The 25,948-nt window shown below is 32.9% G+C and overlaps 1 protein-coding gene across 3 annotated transcripts in view; it reads right to left on the bottom strand.

The window, feature by feature from the left end:
• The window catches only part of Hel89B (histone acetyltransferase 1), a 779,777-nt gene that overhangs the window by 401,452 nt on the left and 352,377 nt on the right, over nucleotides 1-25,948 (bottom strand). For all 3 annotated transcript variants that reach the window (XM_089593764.1, XM_089593765.1, XM_089593766.1), the window contains one exon: nucleotides 4,273-4,583. In XM_089593764.1, coding sequence (XP_089449890.1) covers nucleotides 4,273-4,583 — 311 coding nt within the window. The remainder of the gene's footprint in view (nucleotides 1-4,272; nucleotides 4,584-25,948) is intronic.

Raw genomic sequence — 25,948 nt, 5'->3', positions numbered from 1 at the left:
GTTCAAATAAGGGACAAATATTGAGATGTATACCTTATTTTTAGGGGGGAAGGAGGACTCGAAAAATATTCCAAAATTTTTGGGGGAACGAGAGAGGCAAGGGAAAATTAGAGACAGAAATTGGGCTTACAACAATATAATGTAAGTTTTATACACACACATATACACATATATAAGTTTACAAAATGATAAATGGTGAATAAATATTTAAGATAAAACTCATGCAGAAAGACGTGAGTTAATACTTGGTGGAAAGTACTTTTTTTTAGATATTAAATTAAGGAATAAATTAAGGAGTCACTTGGCAACCTGTGTAACCTTTTTGATCTCTAGAATTTCCGTTGAAATTTAGTTTCACCATAAATATTTTTAAAGTGAAAATTTTAAAGTCATTGATTCACTTTTATGCAGAACGAGCTGATAGAAGTAAAACTTAGAAAAAAATATGAAACTCGGTTGCACTTTCTACAATAAACATAAGATCTGCTTAGCGCACTTCAATCAAGGTACTTCATCACATTGATCGTCAATGTTTGTAGTCTCATCTTATAAATATGAGACAAATGAAAATTTTATGAGATTTCAATGAAATTCGAAGAGGAAACTGAATATTTTCACTATTTAGATTTTCCCGAAATACGTCGTGGAATGAAGTATTATTCTTTTTTCTTTTATACATTTATAGACACACTAAGCATACAGCTTTTGTCAATGCTTTGACTGTTGCTAATAACTTCTCTGTTCTCCTCTCAGCTCATCGTCAGGGCGCTGAAAACATACACAATGACGTGAGCAGGGGTTGCAATCCAGATTCGATACTGTTCTTCTACTTCCTGGATTCGGTAATAACTATCAGATCCAGTGAACGGATTGGATAAGACTGAAAATTTTTGAAAACTAATGAGTGTTATAATCACGGCTCAGTATTTTTGAACATCTAAGTACACATTGACAAAGTTGTACACAGTTTCTCATTTTGTTTACAAATAAATTTATGTAGGTATACACACTGAGCTATATGTTAAGCTCTAGCAGTTGTAAACCATATTATCTTCTTACACTCTTTCAACAGTTGACTGATTGACAAACCATCTAATGATTATTACCGTGAACTACATACAAACGTTATATTTAACAAATAATTAAAAGTTAGTTTGTATGTCAAATCACTACCATATAAATTAGTTTTAAAGATATTTTGGTATAAGAGGTTGGTAAAGGGTGGTGGGGTGTCTTGACAAAGTATAATGTGAGTCAAAATAATGGAAGCGACATCCGAATATACTTACAATGTTATTAATGCATGCATCACCAGTAAATAATGTCAACTAACATATATACATGTACGTATTAGTTTATTCTTAAAATTTATGTCTTATCGTAGTTTTCTAATAAAATGTATTTTAAAATAAAGTAAAATGTATACATGTATATTTTTGGATAGATTTATAGGTCTGAGAAGGTCAGTCGAGTATTAGTAAGGTTGCACAAAAATGGTGTGGGTGGCTGTTGAATGCAGTAGGAGGGTATCAAGAAAAAAATGTAGGGTTACGTGAGGGACACAAAGGCTGGCGAGGCTGTAAGGGCGTTGTGGGGGACGATAGATGGACTGAAAAAAGTGAGATAAGCTGAAATAAGGGAAAAAACGATAGAATTTTACGTTATTTCGTGAAGGAAAGGTAGTGAGAATCAATTGAGGTATGTGGGAGTTATAAAGATTTGTGTGAAAGGCTCCACACAAAAAACTCTAAAACATAGATACATGTATATTTCCATGGTTACTTAAACTACCATTTTTCACTTTAGTAAAAGTATAATGTTATGAATTTTTGGTATTTTATGTTAGTCTCATGCACTTCGTCTCTTGTATTAATATTTTTAACAAAACTTTGTTAATTTTAGAACAAATTTCTTTGACTAACTAATTAAAACTAAGAACAACAGGCTCGTGCTTGCTTACTTAACACTTATTACGGAGTCATTAGCAGCTCACTTTGAGTAAGTTATTTAAAAATCTTAGCTTTCAGTCTGGCAGCTAAAAAGCTTTTGAAGAGATTCCGAAAAAAAAAAAAAAGTACGATGGATAATACTCACGATGACTACGATATCTAGCTCTCTCCAAAATTTACGAAATGCATTAGTGGCATCCCGATTGACCTATGCATTGTCATTGTACAAAGCGACTATTTACTTTAAATGTCTGCACAGCAAAGAAACTTAATCTGATATTAGAATCAGGCACATATTACTACTTTTTTCAATAAATACGCAAGTAAGTAAAGGCTTCAAAATGTTAATAGATCTGTAAGTTCAAAGTTCAACACGTTTATCACTTCCCTTAACTTTCATTCTCCCTAGTGTACACACATATAATTCCTTAAAGAAAATCCAAATGCAGTTGAAGTTTCCTCTCTTATCCGTAAGACTGACCTTATTTTTAAGCATCATGAAATTGTTCTTTCTAATAGTAGAAATTTTAAAGAAAAAAATTACATTAACACCTATTTTCGATATTTCAAAGAATAAATTGAGCCCCAACCCAGAGACTTGCTTTAGAAATTGAAGGTAAAAACAAGTAATTAGATGTTAGACTAATAAGATGTACTATGAATTTTTATTTTTGATGTGAAACATCTTATGGCGGGCAGTGAGGGGAAATGTGCAACAAAAAGTATGGTCCGCTTCTCTGTTGCTGTTCACCCCACTACTCAGCACTCCTCTGTCTCTCTAAATACATACATGCGGTAGAACTTGTATATCTATATATACGTATATACGGTAACTATATAACTATTTACGTGTATATATGGCTTTTTTCGTATTTAAGTGTACTATTGTGTACTAACTGTATATTACATTTATATAGCTATATAGAAGTGTACGTACACATGTAATTAAATATCATATTTTATGCGTATAGAGTATACATATATTTATATGTCAGAATACGAGTTAGCATATATTATATAAATATATTTGTGTCGAAAAAAATTTTTAAATTTTTCTGACTCCGAGAATCGAATCCCTAAACTTCGGATTGGTAATCAAGGACCTTATCCATTATGCTACGCATTGCGCAGTCCTAATTTTTGTTTTTATTACTTATAGATATCAACCAAGAAACTTCTAAATTAGAAAATTGATCGATAATTCAAAATGTTGAGAAAAAAAGTGATAAATGGCATTTTGTCAGTACTTGTACAGTAAGTGAGATAGGAAGAGCTATTAATCGTCTCCTGTCGCTAACGCTCTTTCTCTCTCTCTCTCTCTCTCTATTGTACTTAAACAGGTATACTTATAGGCCTTTTTCATTGTTTTTGTTAAAATTTTGCGCTTGTAGAAAACGACGAATGAAATTTAAAATTGGTGTCATTTTTTCATTAGTTTTAAAAAAATGCTTCTTGGCGAACAAGATTATTTTAAAATATAAAAATTTTACCATAATTCAAAGTTCTTCTGAGATCTTCCAATTCTGTTCACTCAATTCCTGCATGTTTACTCGTTTTTAGAAAAAAATCAACGAAGCTCGTGCACGTGAGCAATTACGCACAGGTATCCAAAAAGGGACAGAGAGCAGAGAGACAGAGAAAGTAATACACATGAACGTATGTGTGTACCTTTCTGTCAGTAGGTAGTTAAGATAAGTACTTTTTCCCGTGTATTGTTGTTATTTCTCGTTTTTGCTGTTTATGTGTTTATAAATAAATAAAATTCTAACATAATTTTTATTTGCTTTTTTCTAACCCATAATATACATTGATAAGAACACATATTCATTAATAAATTGTCTTTTTAATTAAAAAATATGGAATTAAAATTATTAAGGGGAAAGAAATAAATAGTTTTTTATCATAGACAATTAAATATTACCGATATGTCACGTATATGTTCAAATCAATTTTAAAAATTGAGTACATGATTTAGGATTTTCACACAGTTACATTCGTTTTTAAGCATTTAAATACACACAGAAATTGTCTAAGACCCTGCACCTTTCACGAAAAACTTTTTTAAGAACTCGCATGATCTGGTCTAGACAATCATCCAGCAAATTAGGCAATTGTGTGTCCATCTTTTTTCCAACAGTTACATTGATTAGTATAAATATCAATGGGAGAACTTGACTCTACAGCTTGGCTCAGAAATTTTATTTTATTAAAATCTGTTGAAAGCACTGTAAATCTTTCGTATCGCAAGACTTTCTGAAGATATTTATTAATACAACCCTACAACTAATATTATAACTAAATAAAAAATGCATTAATAACTTACGTTAAATTATCTTCCTTGATTTTTCTTGAATCCAAAGGAAGCAGTTGTATAAGCGTTGCAAATGTTGCACTAGAAGTTAACCGTACGGCCTCGTTTTTATCACTCATTCTTCCTAATAGCGGAACCATAAAAATAACAGCGTACGGCACAATACTTAGTCCCAAAATGTCGGTCAAGCAAGCTAAAGCTTCTGATGCACCTTGGCGGTATGTATTAACTTCACTTGGACTTATAGATAATTTCTTTGCTTCATCGCCTAAAGCGTTCAGTTCGAGAAAACTAATTATTTTTGGAACAACAAAGTCCATTGTCTAAAAAAAAAAAAATGTATGAATTAAAATATTCAACTAACTTTAAGTTTTTATTGAAGCCACCTTAACGAATTTATTTAACAATGTAAAAACTAGAAAAATTATATTCATTAAGATTTAACAGGCTTAAACAATTTTTTTTAAACAACTAGTCTGAAATATCCTTATGATTCGTTTAAAAGTAAAGAGAACATAATAACAGTCTATAAGGTTAACATAAAATTTCACTTGCGATGTCAGTACTTCAGTCTGACGTTAAAATTAATACTTGGATGTACTTAGTATGTTATAATATGCTTCAGTATGCAGCCAAAAGCTTAAGAAGAAGAAATGAAACGGTAAATAAGCTATGCAACTCCTAAGCCACATAGTTAAGAAGCCTTGAAGTTTAACATGTAGCCTAGTAGTCTCTCTGTATTATAGAGTTTAATTACACTGAGAAAACATCGCAGCAATTAAACATCTAGAGAACTTTTGTTATTTAAATTTCTTTGACACCCTATCTTACCAAACGTCTAAACCCTATTATAAAATTTAGACAGCATCCTCCTGACAAAAAATAAGCTTCCATAATGAAAGTGCACGTTGCTACTGCATGTTAGCAGATACTTTACTAATGTGATACATGCATAAACTAGTAGGGCTTTGCCCCCTTGAACGCTTTGTATGTCAAGCCTCTCATGTACTATTTTTACTATAAATAAAAGTCGTATAAATTTATAAATTATAGGTGAATAAAAAATTAATTAATTTTTCAAAAAAACTAAATACCTCGTGAATCTCCAGAAATTTAAAGCAAAAATCTAACTTTGTTGAGGTTTAAGTAATAAATATAATTTGTATGTGACATTCCATGTTGCATATTTCATGTGCATTACTTTACAACAAAGAGTTTCAATTCACAATTTTAGAATGCAAACATTACAACATCAATTCGCACTAGTACATCTAAAAATGTGAATAATCAGAAATTCCAACATTCTTTACTGCGTATGTCCACAAAAAATATCATACAAAATATTTACAGTAACTTTAACTTAATGAAAAATCCGAGATATCAGTAGTTTTAACCGTAAATGACTGTGAAATTATTTCACCACGACTATTCTCGTATCAATCGAAAGTCTTAAGGTTAAGCTCTGATTGTTCATTCGGATACCCAACCTTACGCGTCCTCCATAAGTGCAAATATATAAAAACTCTTCGCACATAGCCAAATTCGCCTTTTATCTTTCATTAAGGTGGCTCCAGTGGCCTCAATGTTAAAATTAAAAATAACCCAACCGAGGTTAATAAAATTGAATTATATTCTTTTAAGTCCCATCTTTCTATTCGTATAAAAAAAAATTAAGGATGACGATGAAAATTGTAAGAAATCATGCTTACAAAATCGTAGTTTTAAGACAGGTTGGATAGGAAATGCAAGCTTACGCGATATACAACCTACTGCTGCACTTATATAAATAACCCGTAAGGTGTAAAAAACATACTATCTTGTATATATTATTACGCAGTTTTCGATGACATGAGAAGAGTGTCTTGTTATCGAACAAAATCTTTAAATAATCAGAGACTAAGTATACAGTTGCGAGTGCAAGTCAGCTCTCAGCTGTCTGCATTCTGCAGAGTACATGTATATAGGTATAACTACTCTTGAACTTAGGAGCGTACCGTAACAGTTCATCAATTAGGGCACCATAAAACTTTTTTGTTTTTTTATATTAACTCACTAAAGTAACAGATAAAATGTAGAATATGGCTTACAACAGTCTCTACGATAATTTTATACCATATTTTAAAGAAAATAATAATTAATTTTTAGTCTCCTCATTTTTATACGGCACTAGGTGCTGGAGCCACCTTAAGTGCTCCAAAGTAACTATAGAGGTTGGAGAGTGAGTTTTGTTGCGTCTTTGGAGCGGATGTAAAACTTAGTTCGGTGATTAAGCTACGTATTAGAAGCGTGCATTTAAAGCAAATGTGAGACTTAGTTTGCTGGCTAAGCTATGCAAAAAAAGTTCGAGCAAATCAAGCCGCTGTAATTTCACCAAAAAAGTGAATCAAGGAGGATAAAGTAAGGAAAAATCGTAAACACATGGGTTCTGACATTAAAAGCTGCAGCCTAATTATTGTCATCGCAACGCGTACTCTCGTGTAGGATTGTAATTATTGTTGCGGTCAACGTTATGAGATCTTGTGACTGCATGCGCGAAAGCAGCAGCTAACCAACAATCAAAGAAGTAAGTTAAGAAAAATTATAAACTGTGTAAAAATTGTAAATGTGAATCTAAAACTTTATGATGTATATTATTTGTAAATCAACTATTGCAGATTTTCTAAATTTATAAAATCACCGGACAAGACATAACTTGGTTGTCGATGAAATGTAGTTTCTTAATTTAAAAATGTTTAAATTTCTAAATTATATGACATATTCGAAGATTTAAAATTCTAATCGATAGACACATAATTCATACTTTAATAAATTAATTATATATCAAAAATAATTAAAATAGACAACATATGACAAAAACTTTTAAAAGGATCTTAGATAAACGGATAAATGAATAACGGTTCTATTGCAGTTAATAAGATATAAATTCAAACAGTAGGTCAACGCCAGCTCGTGTATGACACACTAACGCTACTACACATGTACCATTGGGTGAACCTAACACAGCGACGCCGAGTCAATGATTTAAAAAAATATATACTATTAGTAAAAATAAATAAGGCCTTTGGGCCAACGGCTGTTTCTGACAAACAAAAATTATATTAATTTATTTGTAGAACGAATCTAAGAGTTTCGCCCTCTACTTATAAAAGTTAGGACGAAACAAATAGCCATCTCTAGTGAGAAAATAAGCCTTTTGTTTTACTTAGTGGATGCTTTAACTAAATCGAAATTTTTGATTTTTTAAATTATTTTATTTCGTTTCAATTTTTTTGAATTGTCTGTATTGCCTTTTTTTATCTATTTTCAAAATTTTTTTTTTTTTTAATGGATCAGACACTTGAGGATATAAACAAGGTAACTGATAAAGCTACAAAACTACAACAGTACCATAGGGCAAGGGACGCCGAAAAATCACTTGAATTTCTTGAATTATTACGTAACACAGCCCTAAATAATTTATCTTTATAAATAAATCAAGCTGCCCTACATATACCCATACATAGTAGCTAAAATACACCACTCAGAGTTTTCTTGCAAGATATTGAAAATGGTAGGTCCCTTAACTCAGATGCGGAATACCTATGTTTTCAAAAACAATCATTTCTAGGCTGAAAGGTAGAGCAAAAAGTTTTCTAGAGGAATTAACGATAAATACATTAGATGATCTTGTAAACCATTTAAAGATACACTTTGCTCCTTCTAAAACTTACGCTTAGTACATCATTGACATCAATAATTTTCAGATGAAATAGGAAGAAACTATTCGCGATTTTCATAAAAGAATCTCTAACTCATTTATTAAGGCACTCGAGCAGCAAAAATAGATATTCGCTTCCATAACAACATTCCTGAACAGCAACAGCTTGATTCTAAGTTATATCTAGAAATGGTTGGCCGTAAAGCATTTATGCGAAGCCTATCTGATGAATTAAAGGCCAACATGATATTCAATACATCAAAAACCTTTGCTAGTATCTTACAGGTAGCTTTAGAAACCGAAGAAGTTAGGAAAATATTCCACTCCAAAACTCACGCTACCATGTACCATTAGATTTCACATACGTTCCTTGCTCAGCAGTTACACCCTACAGCATGAGAAAATCAGTAGACCAATGAAACAGACAAAAAAGTTTAGATGATTAAAAAAATTATCTCGATTTGGATATTAGTGTTAATGTTTCCAGTAAAGCAACAAATATATTACGGAAAAAATTTGTCAGCGACAATATTATAAGATGAGTTATATACAACTTCACCAAATAGTAAAAGAGTATTCACTTCTATTTTACATCAAAGATGATGCTGCTCCACGTATATCATATGTACAATATAATATACCGACAACTGACGATAAACCTGTTTTTACTAAACAACATAGAGACCTTCCTACTCTACACAAGGAAGCTAGAGATCAGATCGATAAATTATTACAAAAAGGAATCATTAGCTCTTTTTCTAGCCCAATTAAAAGTTCACTGCGTATTGTCCCGAAAAAACCAGGATCCAACAGGGGACAAAAGACGTCGTCTCATAAAAGATAAGAAAAAATTGAAAGCTAAAATTGTCCCTGATGCTTACCTATTGCCTAATATTACAGAAATTTTGGAGCAAGTTATTGGGAAAAGTTTTTTTTTAGTATTTGATCTAGCTAACAGATTTTATTAGATAAAAGTATCTCCAGAAGATAGCCACTGAACGGCTTTCAATACTCCAGACGGACATTACGAGTGTACAAGTATGCCATTTAAATTATGCAACTCATCAGCTACATTTCAAAGAATCATACATTCTGTATTATTAGAATAACAAGGCTAGGAACTATTTGAATTTTTACATCATATTATAATATAAGCCAAAACTTTAGAAGAATATAAAATGAAAGTAAGAAAATTATATAATAGACTATCAGATGCTAATTAAGAGCTACAGCTACATAAATGCAAACTTCTATAAGTGAAAATTTAAGCTTATAGATTCGTTGTACAAACGAATACATTTTATTTTTGTTCTTTAGAAACCAGCAGTTAGCCCAAAGGCATTACTTGCTATAACTAACAGTTTAAAATCGTTGATTCGGCGTTGTGGTGTTAGGTTTTACCAAACAGTACATGTGCAGTATTGTTAATGTATCGTACGCGAGCTGGTGTTGACCTAGTGTATAAATTTATATCTAATGTAATGCAATAGTAGCGTATCTTACTTGTTTTTTCTGTTTGGTGTAACTGTTAAAGTCTTTCTCTTATGTTATCTATTAAAATTTTTTTCAACATTCAATTTATTCATTGAGGTCAGAATTATATGTTTAACTAGCAAAGTACCTCAACCCAAACTCACCGATTTTGATAATCGTGACATACGTTGTAGAGCATCAAAAAATAAAAGACACGTATTTTTTTTCGGCGGAAAAATATATTAAGGGGGTGAAAGTCACCCCCGAAGTTTACCCTTGAAGACAGTTTTTTCCTAATATCTCGAGTTTTCAAAATATTTCTTAATGGAACATAATAAAAATTAATTGTTATAAAATAAGCTATACTTCTGTGCAAAATTTAACCAAAAAATGCATCCTTTACTTTTTAAGAGTTGAAAACACATTTTTCCATAATTTTTTTTTCCAATAAAGAACTAATGAATGACCAAAAAAATCGATAAAAAAATATTTTAAGAAAGAAAGTTGAAAAATAAAGTTGACGTTTCTCGGTATTTTCATAAATTTTACCCTTACCGAGGGTAAACTACCCCTAACACAAAAAGTAAAAGAAGATTCCTTTCAATTCATCAAACTTTCCGCAGGATTCGGATACAAGAATTTTTGAGGTCGGTTTTTACAAAATTATTATCAGTTTTCAGAATTTCACTACGGCAGATCCAGTGTAGTGGAAAAAGATTTTAGAAGAAATTTTAGAAAAAATTTTGTATTTCTTTAAAAAAAACTTTTTAGCTGGTTTTTGAGACTGCTGATCACGAATCTGTTAATAATTGTTTTAAGTTCAAGATCGCAGGTTCAACATGGTGAAAAACTACATAAAAGATGTAGGAAATCAGTGCTAGAAGATCGAACTTGTTGATGTCGAAATTTTTTTTTAGCTCAACAGTACATTATTGATGAATTCTTTGTTTTTTCGAGAAGAAAAGAGGGTATCTGTACTTGTATTTTGTATAATTTAATCAAAAGTATCATTCTTTTTTATATGTTTGGAGATTTAACAACTCCTAACTTTAAAACTCCGAACAGAAGGCTGTTTTCTGCTTAAAAAAACTATTATTACTATAATAAGATTTTTATTCAATATAATTTGAACAGTAATGACATTCCTTAAAGAAGTGTTTAATACATAGTGATTTCTTACACCAACTACATCTGATGATTGCTACTTTATTACATAAATTACAATGACTTTTGCACAAATCTCCAGAACTAAAATCAACTGGGCTTTCAAAATTGTCAGGTCTTTAATCAATGTAGCCGGTTTTGAACCATGAGTATTTGAAGAAGTCCATGCATTGTGGCAACGAAAATTGGTTGTGCACTAGTGATTGTACTTTCATAATTTTATTTTTTGAATGTAATTTCATATCATAATTCATTAATAGTACATTGTCTGAAAAATGAGGAACACAATTTTTCCAAGTACGGAATCTGAATACATCTAGTGGTTGAATTTTTCCTGTGGTTCCAGTTAGAAATTTTTTTACATTTACAATTTGATCTTTTGGTAGTGTTTCTTCAACACTTTTTTCGCAATGGCCACTCTATGGATCTGTTAATAACATTGAATGGGGTTCAACATTTGGGTACAAAATATTTTTTAACCAAATTTTAAAGAGATCTAGAACAAGATTTATAAGGAAAGTACAATTTTCAAAAATAAGACATTTATCTGCTCTAATATTGTCATATTTCTTCACATTTCATTATGACTTTAATTAACTTGTGGTTAATTTTCCAGATGCCAAAGATTCAACGAAAACGTTTGTAGGACAAAATATATTGGTTTGGACAGCAGGACCAAACTTACTAGATCGTTTTTTTAATACTTAAAACAGAGGTGAGAGAAGTTTACCGTCAGCTGATTTCGTTGGTTGGATTGTGTAACTATGAGTCATTGACGAAACGGATTTTACAATGCACTGCACCTGTTTTTCTTATTTATTAGTCAAAGTTCATACTGAATGAATCTTGAGTTGAAATTTACTTTGATCAGAATTGTAGACATTAGCTCATCTAACGAATCGTGCGTATTGTTTAATATCATTTACAAACTGATCAGCTTTTTTCTCTAATTCTTAAGTATTTTCTATTGTTTTTCTTGCAACAAATTTATTAACTATTCCAGATACTATCCTATGCGCATGTTTAAAGTGAGTTAACCAATATTTTGATGCTTTAAATCGCATATCTCCATTGCCTATCGCTTTTTGGGCTTGTAAAACCTATCTACGCAAATCGTTATCATGAACAAAGTATCCAGCATTAATTGCAGCTTTGAAATTTTGTAAGGTAATGTCGCAAATTTGAGCAATTTTTTTTCCATACGTACTATCTTTGTTTATTGATTGGGACCAACGATGTAGTTGACTTATACTTTTTACTCGTTTGAACTTTTGTTTCACAGAATCAATACTTAAGTATCCTTTTTTTCCACTATTCCAGCACTTAACAACTGTTAATTTAAAGACATAATTTATTTCATCTTTGTCATCTTCTGTACACTGGTTCGTCGGTGGCTTAGAAAAATCAGGAATAGTATGTAGTATATCATCTTTGATGATTTGTGCTTCGATTTCTTTATGTGGTTCTTTAAAGTCTAAGAAGTTTGTTTCAATCATATCTATGTCATTAAAATTATTCATTGCATCTATCAAAACAGATTGTAGATTTTTCGCTAACTCAATTTCCTTGTGATGAAGAGGGCTTTCTGGTAAGTTTATCATTTAAAATGTTTTCAGAAGTAAATTATTTACGTTAATGGAATTTACTTGTACCATGATTTCTAAAATTAAAAAATACATACTTTATATTATGTATATATATTATTCTTATACTGTACATATGATTTTTTTTCAAATTGGTCTCAATTCAATTAAAAAGTGAAAATTTCTTTGAATCGAAAAATGTCATTGAATATTATTTTAGATTCTAAATTAATATTATCAGAGATAGCAACGAATTACATAAAACTACTTTTTTTATACATGTAGCTGCTATTAATTATTAAACATTCACCTTTTTAATCGGTTTACTCTTGTGGAGGCAGACTGAATGTGCAAGTTATTAGTGCCTCTTCTCATAATCCACTGACAAAAGTCTTATTTAGATTACTTATAAATTTTTCTGTTTATGTACAAGCCTGTCTTACTGTACTGTCTTACCCATAAGTAATATGGAATACAATCGAAAACGTAAGCATACTTAAACTTATGGCTTGTGAAGAGCTTAAACTTTTTCTTACTTTTTACAGTATTAAAGCAGATGAATATCTTATTTTTAAAAATCGTACTTCCCTTATAAATCTTACTCTAGATCTCTTCAAAATTTGGTTGAAAAATGTTTTTTACCCAAATATTAAACTTCATTCAATGTTATTAACAGATTCTTGAAGTGGCTATTGCGAAAAAAGTGTTGCAGAAGCACTACCAAAAGATCAAATTGTAAATGTAAAGAAATTCCAACTAGAACCGCAGGAAAAATTCAACCATTAGATGTATTCGGATTCAGTACTTGGAAAAATTGTGTTCCTCATTTTTCAGAAAATGTACTATTAATGAATTATGATGTGAAATTACAGTTGAGAAATAACATTATTTAAGTATAATAACTATTGCATAACCAATTTTTGTCACCACGATACATAGACTTTTTTAAATACTTATGGTTAAAAACCAGCTACATTAATAAAAGACCTGACAATTTTGAAAACCCAGTTTATTTTAGTTATGGAGATGCATGCAAAAGTCATTGTAATTTATAAAATAAAGTAGGAATCATCAGATGTAGTTGGTGAAAAAAAACGCTTTTTTTAAACACTTCTTTGAGGAATATCGATACTGTTCAAATTATATTGAATAAAAATCTCATTACAGTAATAGTAGTTTTTTTAAGCAGAAAACAGCCTTCTGTTTGGAGCTTTAAAATTAGGAGTTGCTAAATTTCCAGACATATGAAAAAAAAAACACTTTTGATTAAATCATATAAAGACTAGTACGGATACCCTCTTTCATTCTTGAAAAGATGGTAAATTCATTAATAATAGGTTGTCAAGTTAAAAAAAAAAATTTAGATTTTAACAAGTCGGATCTTCTAGCGTAGACTTCCTACATCTTAAATGTAGTGTTGCACTATGTTGAACTTGCGATCTTGAACTAAAAATAATTACTAACAGATTCGTGATCAGCAGCCTTAAGAACCCGCTAAAAAATTTTTTAAAAAGAAAAACAAAATTTTTCTGAAATTTTTCTCCACTATACTGGATCTGCCGTAGTGAAATTCTGAAAACTGATGACAATTTTTTAAAAAGCGACCTCAACAATTCTTGTATCTGAATCCTGCGAAAAGTTGGATGAATTGAAATGATTATTTTTTTACTTTTTGTGTTAGTGGTAGTTTACCCTCGGTAAGGGTAAAATTTATAAAAATACCGAGACACGTAAACTTTATTTTTTAACTATTTTCCTAAAAACATTTTTTTATTGATTTTTCAAGTCATTTATTAATTTTTTATTAGCAAAAAATGTGTTTTTAACCCTTAAAAAGTACGGGATGCATTTTTTTGGTGAAATTTTTTACAGATATGTGACATATTTTATAACAAATAATTTCAAATTTGTTTCATTAAAAAATATTGAGTAAAACTCGAGATATTGAGAAAAAACTCTTTTTAGGGGTAAACTTCAGGGGTGATTTTCACCCCCTTTATATATTTTTCCGCTGAATAAAATAAATACGTATCTCTTAATTTTTTATGTTCTACAACATGTATTAAGATCATTAAAATCGGTGAGTTTGGGTTAGGGTACCTTCCCTGTAAGTAGAAAAGCTGAAAATACCTGATTTTACGAATAATACAAGATATAAAGTTTAAGATTCGCAATCAATAATGTTAATGCAATTTACAGGTCTCCTTAACCTAACTTACTTTAATGATCGTTGGTAAGCCACTGCCAGCGTGCACGCAGCTGCAAGATGTTACAAGGTTGAGCACAACGATGATTCTAACCCTACAGAAGAGTACTCGGGGCACTGACAATAAGAAGACTGCAGCTTTTAACCTATGTTCACGGTTCTTTCTCACTGGATCATCCTACATTCACATTAAAGACGATTTTACAGTAATTTTTGTGTATTTATTCTTATTTATTCTCAACTTTTTTATTTTTCAAATTAAAAAACTTACTTTAAATAAATTACATGGGGCTACATTGTTTGAAGACGTTAAAAAACATAATGGAATAACATATAAAACTTTCAGGGATACTGCAATTGCAATGGGTTTAATAGAACATGATTCTGAAATCGACAATATTTTTGAAAGAGCCATAACAATCATGTTTCCATACCAGTTGAGACAATTTTTTGCTCGGTTTTTTTTGATTTCAGAAAACATTCAAGGAGATAAAATATGGAATGAATACAAAAAATATTTGACGGAAGACTTCGATAATGATAATAATAATTGTGCTCTTCTATATGTTAATCAAATTCTGGTATCGGAAGGTAAATCATGTGAGTCTTTTAGTTTACCGACACCAACCATTAGCAACTATATAAATAATTGCAATATTGAGGAAATATCTTTTAGTAAAAAAATGTTCGATATAACGTACACAAATTTAAATGAAGATCAAAGAAAAATTTTTAAAACTATTTATGAACAAGATGAAAAAGAACATTTCATAGATGGTCCTGGTTGATCCGGGAAAACCTACTAACATGAGACACTCACTCATTTATTATTTTATTTCTAGAGGTAAAAATATTTTGTCAATGGCTTGGACAGGAATTGCATCTGTATTACTACCAAAAGGTATGACCAGTCATAGAACTTTTCGTTTACCTCTAGACTTAGATAATATTAAAAGTGTATTTTTAGAATTTGAAACTGAAAAAAAAAAATTAAGGGAAGTTGATTTAATAATATGGGACGAGGCTTCTATGATTCTGAAAAAAGCTCTAGAAATCGTTGATAGAACGTTGAGAGACTTGTGGTATACAAAACTTTGCTTTGGTGATAAATTAATAGTATTAGGAGAAGATTTTTGACAAATCCTTCGAGTTATAAGAAACGGTAATAGAACTATAATAATAGAAGAAACTATTAAATCATCATTTTTATGGAACTTCTTCAAAATTTGAAGATTAAAAAATAATATCCGTTCTAGTAATAATGAATTTTTAAAATTATTGTTAAGAATTGGAGAAGGGGACATCAAAACATTTAACATTCCTTTTGATTTATTTTTTTATGTATAGGTAAAATTTATTAATTAATAATACATATCATGAATGTATATCGTGTTCATCTATTGTACCAATTTCAGCATTAATTTAAAACAGAATAGAAACGGAAGTAAGTCTTCGTGGTTTAATCAGGCTTTAAAAGATGACTCATAAAGTGATGCGAAACTTTCGTTGTTTATATTAATGATACTCTAAATTTAACTTAAGTTTATGTACGTAAAAAGAAGAATTGTGTATTAAAGGACTATATAAGTGATGATGATATAATAATTATGCCATGAAAAAATTCGTGGGGGTCGGTGGGAGGGCCGCCCGTAGGGGGTAGGTGGGGGGATGAGGGATGTTTTGAGAAAAAATACTATACAATATTTCCATGTGATTTGGTAGGAATGTGGTAATAGAATTTAACACATTGACAGGGCTGGCAAAATGCAACGTTACAAAATGCTAACAAAAAAAGTCAGCCCACCAAATCTTTTATGCTTACAAAGAAACCAAGGGATCCAACAAATTGAAATAAAATTGATTGTATTTAAGTTAAGCTGATTATAGTATTGTGCACTAATCTGTAACTATTTGATTAAATATTAAAACATACATTGTTATTATCCCATGAAGCTATACGTGGTTGTACCCCCTGGCTTGAATAAAGACTTATACTATACTTCTATACTATACATATAATATTTTGTGGGGGGTCAGTGGGGGGGGGCGGTGGGCGGCCATGAAAAAATTCGGGGTGGTCGGCGGGGGGGCAAATGGGGGGCGGTGGGGGGTTTGTGTGGAATGCCCCACTGAGTTAACTACATAATGTAGGAAGATATATTTATATATATATATATATAAAATAACTCGTTAAATATTTCTCTCGTAATCAATGGGCGTAAATGTATATTTTGTGCGTAAAATACCATTAAAATCATATTTAAGAACATTTGCACAACGCGTAGTTTTTGTGATTGGATAGAAATTTTAATTTGTTAAAAAAGCACAACTTATTATTGATGTTTGAATACTGACTTAATAAGAAGTCTTATTTAATAAGACACAATTTTTATAACAATGATTTGTATAATTTAAATTACCAAATAATGTCCCGGGGCGCTTACTAGCCTCTTTAATAAGTAATAACATCTTAAATAATAGCACTAGCACAATCACCCGATGACCCAGGGCACTTACTGTTTCCACTCTAATAAATAATTAAATGTTAATAATAACACATACGCCCATGACCCAATAACCTGGCACGCTTAATGACAACTCTCTTAAAAAAGAAAAATTTCAATTATAATTCCCGTTTATAATAATTTTATGCAGAGGCTGTAGGGATCTATAAAAAGAGTGTGAAAGTTCCTCGGAGTCTGGATCAAAAATGTTTTAAACTGTGGTACAGAATTTTAATTCATTTTGTAAGGGTGTAAGGGTTGATTAGAGAGATGCTGGGCTCCTACGAAGTGCTTGCCCGATTTCGTATGGAATTTGCAAGCATAGCTATGTTGTACGAGGATATATCTTCCTACAATATAAAGTTTTATATATATATATATATATATACATATAAATATATTACACATAACTCTAACTACTCCCCAACTGATCCAAAACAGCCTTACACTGTCCTTCCACTCTCGCTCGTAGCACCCGCATTGAAGGTTAAATTATGTTGTTTATGGATCAATCTGACCTAATTAGTTATAGATAAATATTAAATAATTACTTAATAATAATGTGATGTAATAATGTGATTTGAGACATTGGTTCAACAATATATTCACTATTTATTAATAATACTTAAACTAATACATTTTAATCTCAATAGTCTTTCAGTGGCACTTACTGGCTACTCTTATAATAAAATGTTGAATAGTAACTCAAGATCCTATTAGTTAACGACCCAGGGCACTTACGGACACTCCAATATATAATAATCTCTAATAAAAATAAGATCTAAAATAATAACACTACGCTTCTTTATTTCTTATGAAATGTTAATAATTAACACGAGCGCCTATTAATGACTGACACAGGGTGCCCACTGACCACTACATTATTCATGGATCGTTGGATGATAGGCGCTTACGTTATTATTGAACATTTCATTATTCATTAGAGTAGCCATAAGTGACCCAGGTTATGAGTTGATTGGACGAACTTCCACGCCCTTTCCAAAGACCCCTACAGCCTCCACACGAAATTATTATAAACATGCTATTTTCTCTCCCCCTGACTTGCGGATCTCTACAGACGCAATACATACTTAGAGATGTATTTATTTGCGTCTATTGTGTCAAATCGACATGAAGGCCGAAAAAAGTCTTTAAATTGAAAAATAATTGTAAATAAAATGTACACAAATTGATTAACGATTATACTGTTAAGTAATAAATATGATAAATAAGTATGAAGAAAGTCCATTTCTAATTTTGGTACACTGAGCATTTTTTTTGTTTTTTATTATTATTAAACTATACTTAAAATTGTGACTATTCAAACGCATTTATATAATACTAGCGGCCCCCCGTTCAATTCGCCCAAGACTCACTAAATAGAACACCGTAGTACGTTGACATGTAATGTAAATCGTCTTCAGTTAAAAATTTGATATCTGTTTCTAACACTTCTCATAACAAAACTTTTCTTATTAAAAACATATTTATTTAGAATCCATACAGTTAATTTGGTCCAGTAAAAAGCTGTAAAAAGTAGAAAAAATATAATTATGCTAAAGAGAACCGTGCATTTCTTATCCGTTGATTTGCAGTTTCTCCTGTATAATCTATGAACAGGGCTATTTTTGAGAAATGTTAAGATTTTAAGATTACAAAAAATGTATAATTAAAAACTTTTTTTTTCTTCTTATTTTACGACTTTAAACTAGAGCAACAGAAATCTGGAGATTGAACTCTACGTTTTTTATCGCAACAAAAATACTAATTCTAGATATTGGCTGCGTTCACAGTGGTAGACACTAGTATAAAACTAGTGTCAGGGCTGAGCGTGTAACTTGAGCCATGTCGTAAATATAATTGGCATCGGGTCAAATATTATATTTACGACGTTTCATAAAAAACAAAATCTTAAATTTGGTGATTTTACGCCACATGTCCCATCGTTGCTGTGAAAAGGGTGTGTAGACGTGCAAAAAATACTTCAACACCAGCAAAAGGATTTGACTGGGGCCATTCGGGTGTAATATTAAATATTTGTTGAAAAGTATCTTACCACTAGGCATGCATTATCTTAAAACTCGGGCTGAATTTAAACTTGATTTGATTGTTAAGACACGTAACAGAAAAAAAAAATGTTAAAGTGTGCGATCTATTTCTTACTAGTTTGAGGGCATTCGGTGTAGGTATGCGTCTTACCTTACGGGCTCCACTAGTTTAGTAAATTGTAGCGCGCTCGCCAGGAATCGATATAAATGGCTTTTTGAGAGTTGATCGCGACCGGTGACCGGTCACAATACACTAAGAAACTCAGTGGTTCAATCGGGGAATCCGATAATCGTCGACTTCGACGAGATAAATCAAAGTAACGTGGCGTCAACTTAACCTTTTATCCCATATTTAAAAAGTAAATAACGTAACAAGACCAATACACTTTCCGATTTATCGAATTCACCGATTGATCCCCTGTTGGGGGATCTGATCGCGATATTTCGATACAGCCTGATACTGTTCTATAAATCTCGAAAATAGCGCTCTAATTGGTTAGTTCCAGTGATATTCGATGGAATACTTAGTTCAGAATAACTGACCAATCAAAGAGCTGCATCGAGTGATATCGGGCTGTACCGAAGTATCGCGATCAAAAGCACAGGGACGTAAGAAAAGCATTGGTTGATACATATGTATGTGGGGAAGTATGGGGCACTACCGGCAGCCCAACTTTATTAATTAATAATGACGAAACTTCTTGGAGTAAAGCTATGAAAAAAATGTCATTTCAAATGCACAGTATTATAATCATGTATACTAAACATTGCCGTGTCAAACTGGTATTTGAAAATTCTCGTACGGCCATTTTTTTCGATTGACAATTGTAACCGCTACTTGTACTAAATTACTGTTATTATTATGTTCGTAATTTAGTTTTTTAAAAGAATCAGCAAAAAACATTCAGGACAATCAATTCAAAATAATTTTTTTCATTAATTCCTTGTTAGTATTAGAGACATACAGGGTGAAGGAGTGACCTAACTTCCGCCGCATGCACCGTTTTCACACTATCTGTGAAAATGTAAGTGCATAGTGCTTGTGTATGCACGTGTATATAGATGTACTAAACAGTGCTATTCTTACGTCTTTGCATATCATGTATATGCCAATTTAAATTTGGAATCGTTATGTTGTGGTAGCCCCATAGATGCAGGGTAGAGCTGCAGGACAGAATTCTCTCTATAAGCTGCTATGCTTAGTCTATCCTGGGGCTCTACAATAGTAAACGATGTATCGTCATATTGCAAAATTCCTCTCTAAAATTTCTTTAGTTTTCTCAATTTTCTCAAACCTTTTTTATTCGAAGACTTTCAAGAGAAGTTTGTGATATCGTGAGATATATTTAAGTTGGTAGAGCCTCTTGTGACGAGTTTCGATATATCGAAAAAAATAGTTTTTTGCGATATCCGATAGACCACGCATTCGGCTTAACATAAAAAAACTAAAATCGCGAGCACAGTCTTAGGGAATATCGCACAATTTTTTAGTTTTTTCGATATATCGAGACGTGTGACAAGGCTCCTTGAGTGGTTTTGGGTATCTTAAATATATGATTTTAGCTCTGGTCTCAACTTCAACATAAAAACCTGACGTCGCGTTAACCTTTAGATATCTGTTTGGTCGTGACGTCAAGATTCATGGTTGATGCTGCGACCGCAGCAAAACCCAGATACTTAAGGGTGCGTTCGATTCACATCAGGCGATCGCGTATTGATCTCTCATTGGTTAGTTACTCCCAAGTACAGTATATCTACAAATAATACTGGTACTTGTACATGAATATACCAGACTATATCCGATCAGCAATCGATACGTGACTGATACGCAACCGACTGATGTAAACCGAACGCAGCCTTAGGTAACGCAATACCACCGTTACTACAGGATAGACCTTTTGCACTGCAGGATAGACTTCACACGGCAGCTTATGGAGAAATTCCATCCTGCATCGCTCTATTGAGCATCATGTGACTGGGTTCGTATTCCGTAACTTGTCCAGCTTACATTTACGCTTACTACAGTAGACTCCAGTTAGCGCAAGTGTCAGCAACTAGCTAGCTATTGCATGAAGTTACCCCCGGGGTGGTATTTTGTAACGTGTCTAGCTTACATACGCCCTAGCTAGACTAGACAAACTAAACTTGACGTCATGTTACAATGCTAAAGTGAATGGTAACGTTCTGTCAAAGCTAGCTAGTCTATAGTCTAGCGCTAGGCTAGCTGGTGCACGAAGTTACGGAATGCAGTCTTTGGACTTACACTGGACGTATTAGGTTATGCCACACAAGCTTATCCCCCAGATGGCGCGATCGTGCCTACGAGAATGTGGCGTCTTCAAGTGTAAGCATATATACAATGTCTACATGTATTCGTTTGTATTGGGATCGGGTTATTGAGTTATTTGGAACTCAAAAGCCTAATATTGGAGTTTCAAATGTTTACCACAATGTACATGGATAGAAGGAGGCGTGGCGCTGACGTCGGAGAGCCTACTCTCGCGGAGTCTCGCAGCTTCCAAAATTCAGCACCTCACGTAAAACTACATTGGTAATTGGCGCTTGAGCTTAGTTTCAATCACAATATATATATATATATATATATATATATATATATATATATATATATATACATGCGCACACTATATGTATACACGTCTTTTTGCGGTACACCGTACTTCCACGTGAGGTGATGCGTCGATGTCGCGCGATGCATTAACATGCGTTTAATGGGATTGCTTGACGTGACAATACGGATGGGCAAAATATATATCGATATACCGGAAGTACCGATATTTTTTCACCGATATATCTACACGTTTTGCCGTTACATTTTTCCACCGATCTGTCGTAGATCGATAGATTTTTAACGGTATCGATATAACATCACGAACAATAGATTTTCGTCCATACAAACATTTAACAGTCAAGATTATTAAAAACAAGAAAAACGGTGGAAAAAATTACGCACTGCAAATATACACAGTGCGTTTTTTATCAGTTAATTATTTTTGTATGTGCTAATACTTGAAATTTAACCCAATTTCCGTGTGCATTTATATACACATTTATCGATGTATCGGAATATGGGTGTACTATTCCGATAACATTGATATGCTTCAGATATATAATTAATATCTGGATATATTTTTTGTGTTGGCTCAAAGTAACTCATTGTACACTACACTTACACTGCCATCTACGCAACTAAACTACCGTATGTCTTTAAACGAATTTCAATACTTTTGAATGTACATGTGATAGTCTCCCAGTGTCCGGACACCGTTGAGACTATCATATATATATATATATTTTTGTCAATACACTGACACTGCCATCTATGAATCTTATGTGCTCCAACTATCTAAACAAATTTTGATACTATCGACTATATACGCGATACTCATGCAGTGCCGACCCATGGTTGAGACTATTAATTTTTTCGAGTCACTGTTGCGTCGTGTCGCGATACTCTCGCAGTGTCGAGACACTATTGACACTATGGTTTTTGTCGCGTAGCTGTTGAGTCGTGTCGCGACAATTAAACGTCGGTACAGAAGGATTCTCGGCATTTTTGCATTTGGAACTTTTTCTACATGTATATGCCGTATTTACAGATATACATATATTTATTTACCAGATAGATATTATACGCACAATTGCAACCCATAGTAACTCTGGATTCTCTTGACTTATAAAATTATTTAAAAAATAAAAATTGTACAGCCATTTGTAGGTACTATCTGGTTAACGACGACGACAACGACGTTGCACACTACTACAGTACTAATCTAGAGTATACTGTATACTACGTACGTACAACTTTTTGTTTCACTACCTGTCTGTAAACAGAGTTTAAACGTATAAAACCCCGCATCAACATCAAAACACGGTACACAAACCCGTATGTACACCTATTGTGTATATTGTCGTTCTTTTATTCTTTCTACCCCAGGAGCATAAAATAAAGTACCAATAAGTGTGATCCGATGATAATAAACACAACTGGTCACCTTGGGCCACATGATGGCTCTGTCGGTAGCGTGTCTGCCTACAGATCTTGATGTCCGAGGTTCAAATCCCACTCTGGATAAAAATTTCATTAATGAATGAGAATATTTTCAGGATGGGATTTGTACTTCAATAAACCTACCAATCTATCTACCGTTTCCCCCTACTATTATTAAACCAAACGTATGGCTAAATACACTTTATAGTGTCAAAATAGCCATGTCTGAGCCCTTAAGGGGCGATGATGAATATAAACACAAAAAGAAAAACAAAAAAACAACGGATCACCTATATATATGTATAACTTAATACAAAGGTTAATTTTCACTAAATTCTTAAAGACGCTCCTAGCTGTCTAAATCACTAAATGCAAAAATGCCGAAAATCCTTCTGTACCGACGTTTAATTGTCGCGACACGACTCAACAGCTACGCGACAAAAACCATAGTGTCAATAGTGTCTCGACACTGCGAGAGTATCGCGACACGACGCAACAGTGACTCGACAAAATTAATAGTCTCAACGATGGGTCGGCACTGCATGAGTATCGCGTATATAGTCGATAGTATCAAAATTTGTTTAGATAGTTGGAGCACCCAAGATTCATAGATGGCAGTGTCAGTGTATTGACAAAAATATATATATATATATATATGATAGTCTCAACGGTGTCCGGACACTGGGAGACTATCACATATACATTCAAAAGTATCAAAATTCGTTTAAAGACATACGGTAGTTGAGTTGCGTAGATGGCAGTGTAAGTGTAGTGTACAATGAGTTACTTTGAGCCAACACAAAAAATATATCCAGATATTAATTATATATCTGAAGCATATCGATGTTATCGGAATAGTACACCCATATTCCGATACATCGATAAATGTGTATATAAATGCACACGGAAATTGGGTTAAATTTCAAGTATTAGCACATACAAAAATGATTAACTGATTAAAAACGCACTGTGTATATTTGCAGTGCGTAATTTTTTCCACCGTTTTTCTTGTTTTTAATAATCTTGACTGTTAAATGTTTGTATGGACGAAAATCTATTGTTCGTGATGTTGTTTCGATACCGTTAAAAATCTATCGATCTACGATAGATCGGTGGAAAAATGTAACGGCAAAACGTGTAGATATATCGGTGAAAAAATATCGGTACTTCCGGTATATCGATATATATTTTGCCTATCTGTATTGTCACGTCAAGCAATCCCATTAAACGCATGTTAATGCATCGCGCGACATCGACGCATCACCTCACGTGGAAGTACGGTGTACCGCAAAAAGACGTGTATACATATAGTGTGCGCATGTATATATATATATATATATATATATATATATATATATATGTATATTGTGATTGAAACTAAGCTCAAGCGCCAATTACCAATGTAGTTTTACGTGAGGTGCTGAATTTTGGAAGCTGCGAGACTCCGCGAGAGTAGGCTCTCCGACGTCAGCGCCACGCCTCCTTCTATCCATGTACATTGTGGTAAACATTTGAAACTCCAATATTAGGCTTTTGAGTTCCAAATAACTCAATAACCCGATCCCAATACAAACGAATACATGTAGACATTGTATATATGCTTACACTTGAAGACGCCACATTCTCGTAGGCACGATCGCGCCATCTGGGGGATAAGCTTGTGTGGCATAACCTAATACGTCCAGTGTAAGTCCAAAGACTGCATTCCGTAACTTCGTGCACCAGCTAGCCTAGCGCTAGACTATAGACTAGCTAGCTTTGACAGAACGTTACCATTCACTTTAGCATTGTAACATGACGTCAAGTTTAGTTTGTCTAGTCTAGCTAGGGCGTATGTAAGCTAGACACGTTACAAAATACCACCCCGGGGGTAACTTCATGCAATAGCTAGCTAGTTGCTGACACTTGCGCTAACTGGAGTCTACTGTAGTAAGCGTAAATGTAAGCTGGACAAGTTACGGAATACGAACCCAGTCACATGATGCTCAATAGAGCGATGCAGGATGGAATTTCTCCATAAGCTGCCGTGTGAAGTCTATCCTGCAGTGCAAAAGGTCTATCCTGTAGTAACGGTGGTATTGCGTTACCTAAGGCTGCGTTCGGTTTACATCAGTCGGTTGCGTATCAGTCACGTATCGATTGCTGATCGGATATAGTCTGGTATATTCATGTACAAGTACCAGTATTATTTGTAGATATACTGTACTTGGGAGTAACTAACCAATGAGAGATCAATACGCGATCGCCTGATGTGAATCGAACGCACCCTTAAGTATCTGGGTTTTGCTGCGGTCGCAGCATCAACCATGAATCTTGACGTCACGACCAAACAGATATCTAAAGGTTAACGCGACGTCAGGTTTTTATGTTGAAGTTGAGACCAGAGCTAAAATCATATATTTAAGATACCCAAAACCACTCAAGGAGCCTTGTCACACGTCTCGATATATCGAAAAAACTAAAAAATTGTGCGATATTCCCTAAGACTGTGCTCGCGATTTTAGTTTTTTTATGTTAAGCCGAATGCGTGGTCTATCGGATATCGCAAAAAACTATTTTTTTCGATATATCGAAACTCGTCACAAGAGGCTCTACCAACTTAAATATATCTCACGATATCACAAACTTCTCTTGAAAGTCTTCGAATAAAAAAGGTTTGAGAAAATTGAGAAAACTAAAGAAATTTTAGAGAGGAATTTTGCAATATGACGATACATCGTTTACTATTGTAGAGCCCCAGGATAGACTAAGCATAGCAGCTTATAGAGAGAATTCTGTCCTGCAGCTCTACCCTGCATCTATGGGGCTACCACAACATAACGATTCCAAATTTAAATTGGCATATACATGATATGCAAAGACGTAAGAATAGCACTGTTTAGTACATCTATATACACGTGCATACACAAGCACTATGCACTTACATTTTCACAGATAGTGTGAAAACGGTGCATGCGGCGGAAGTTAGGTCACTCCTTCACCCTGTATGTCTCTAATACTAACA

This window comes from Copidosoma floridanum, unplaced genomic scaffold (assembly GCF_036245765.1).
Source record: "Copidosoma floridanum isolate Cflo_tuat_1 unplaced genomic scaffold, Cflo_Japanese_pri ptg000020l, whole genome shotgun sequence".
NCBI lineage: Eukaryota > Metazoa > Arthropoda > Insecta > Hymenoptera > Encyrtidae > Copidosoma > Copidosoma floridanum.
This window is presented reverse-complemented; position numbering and strand designations above follow the sequence as displayed.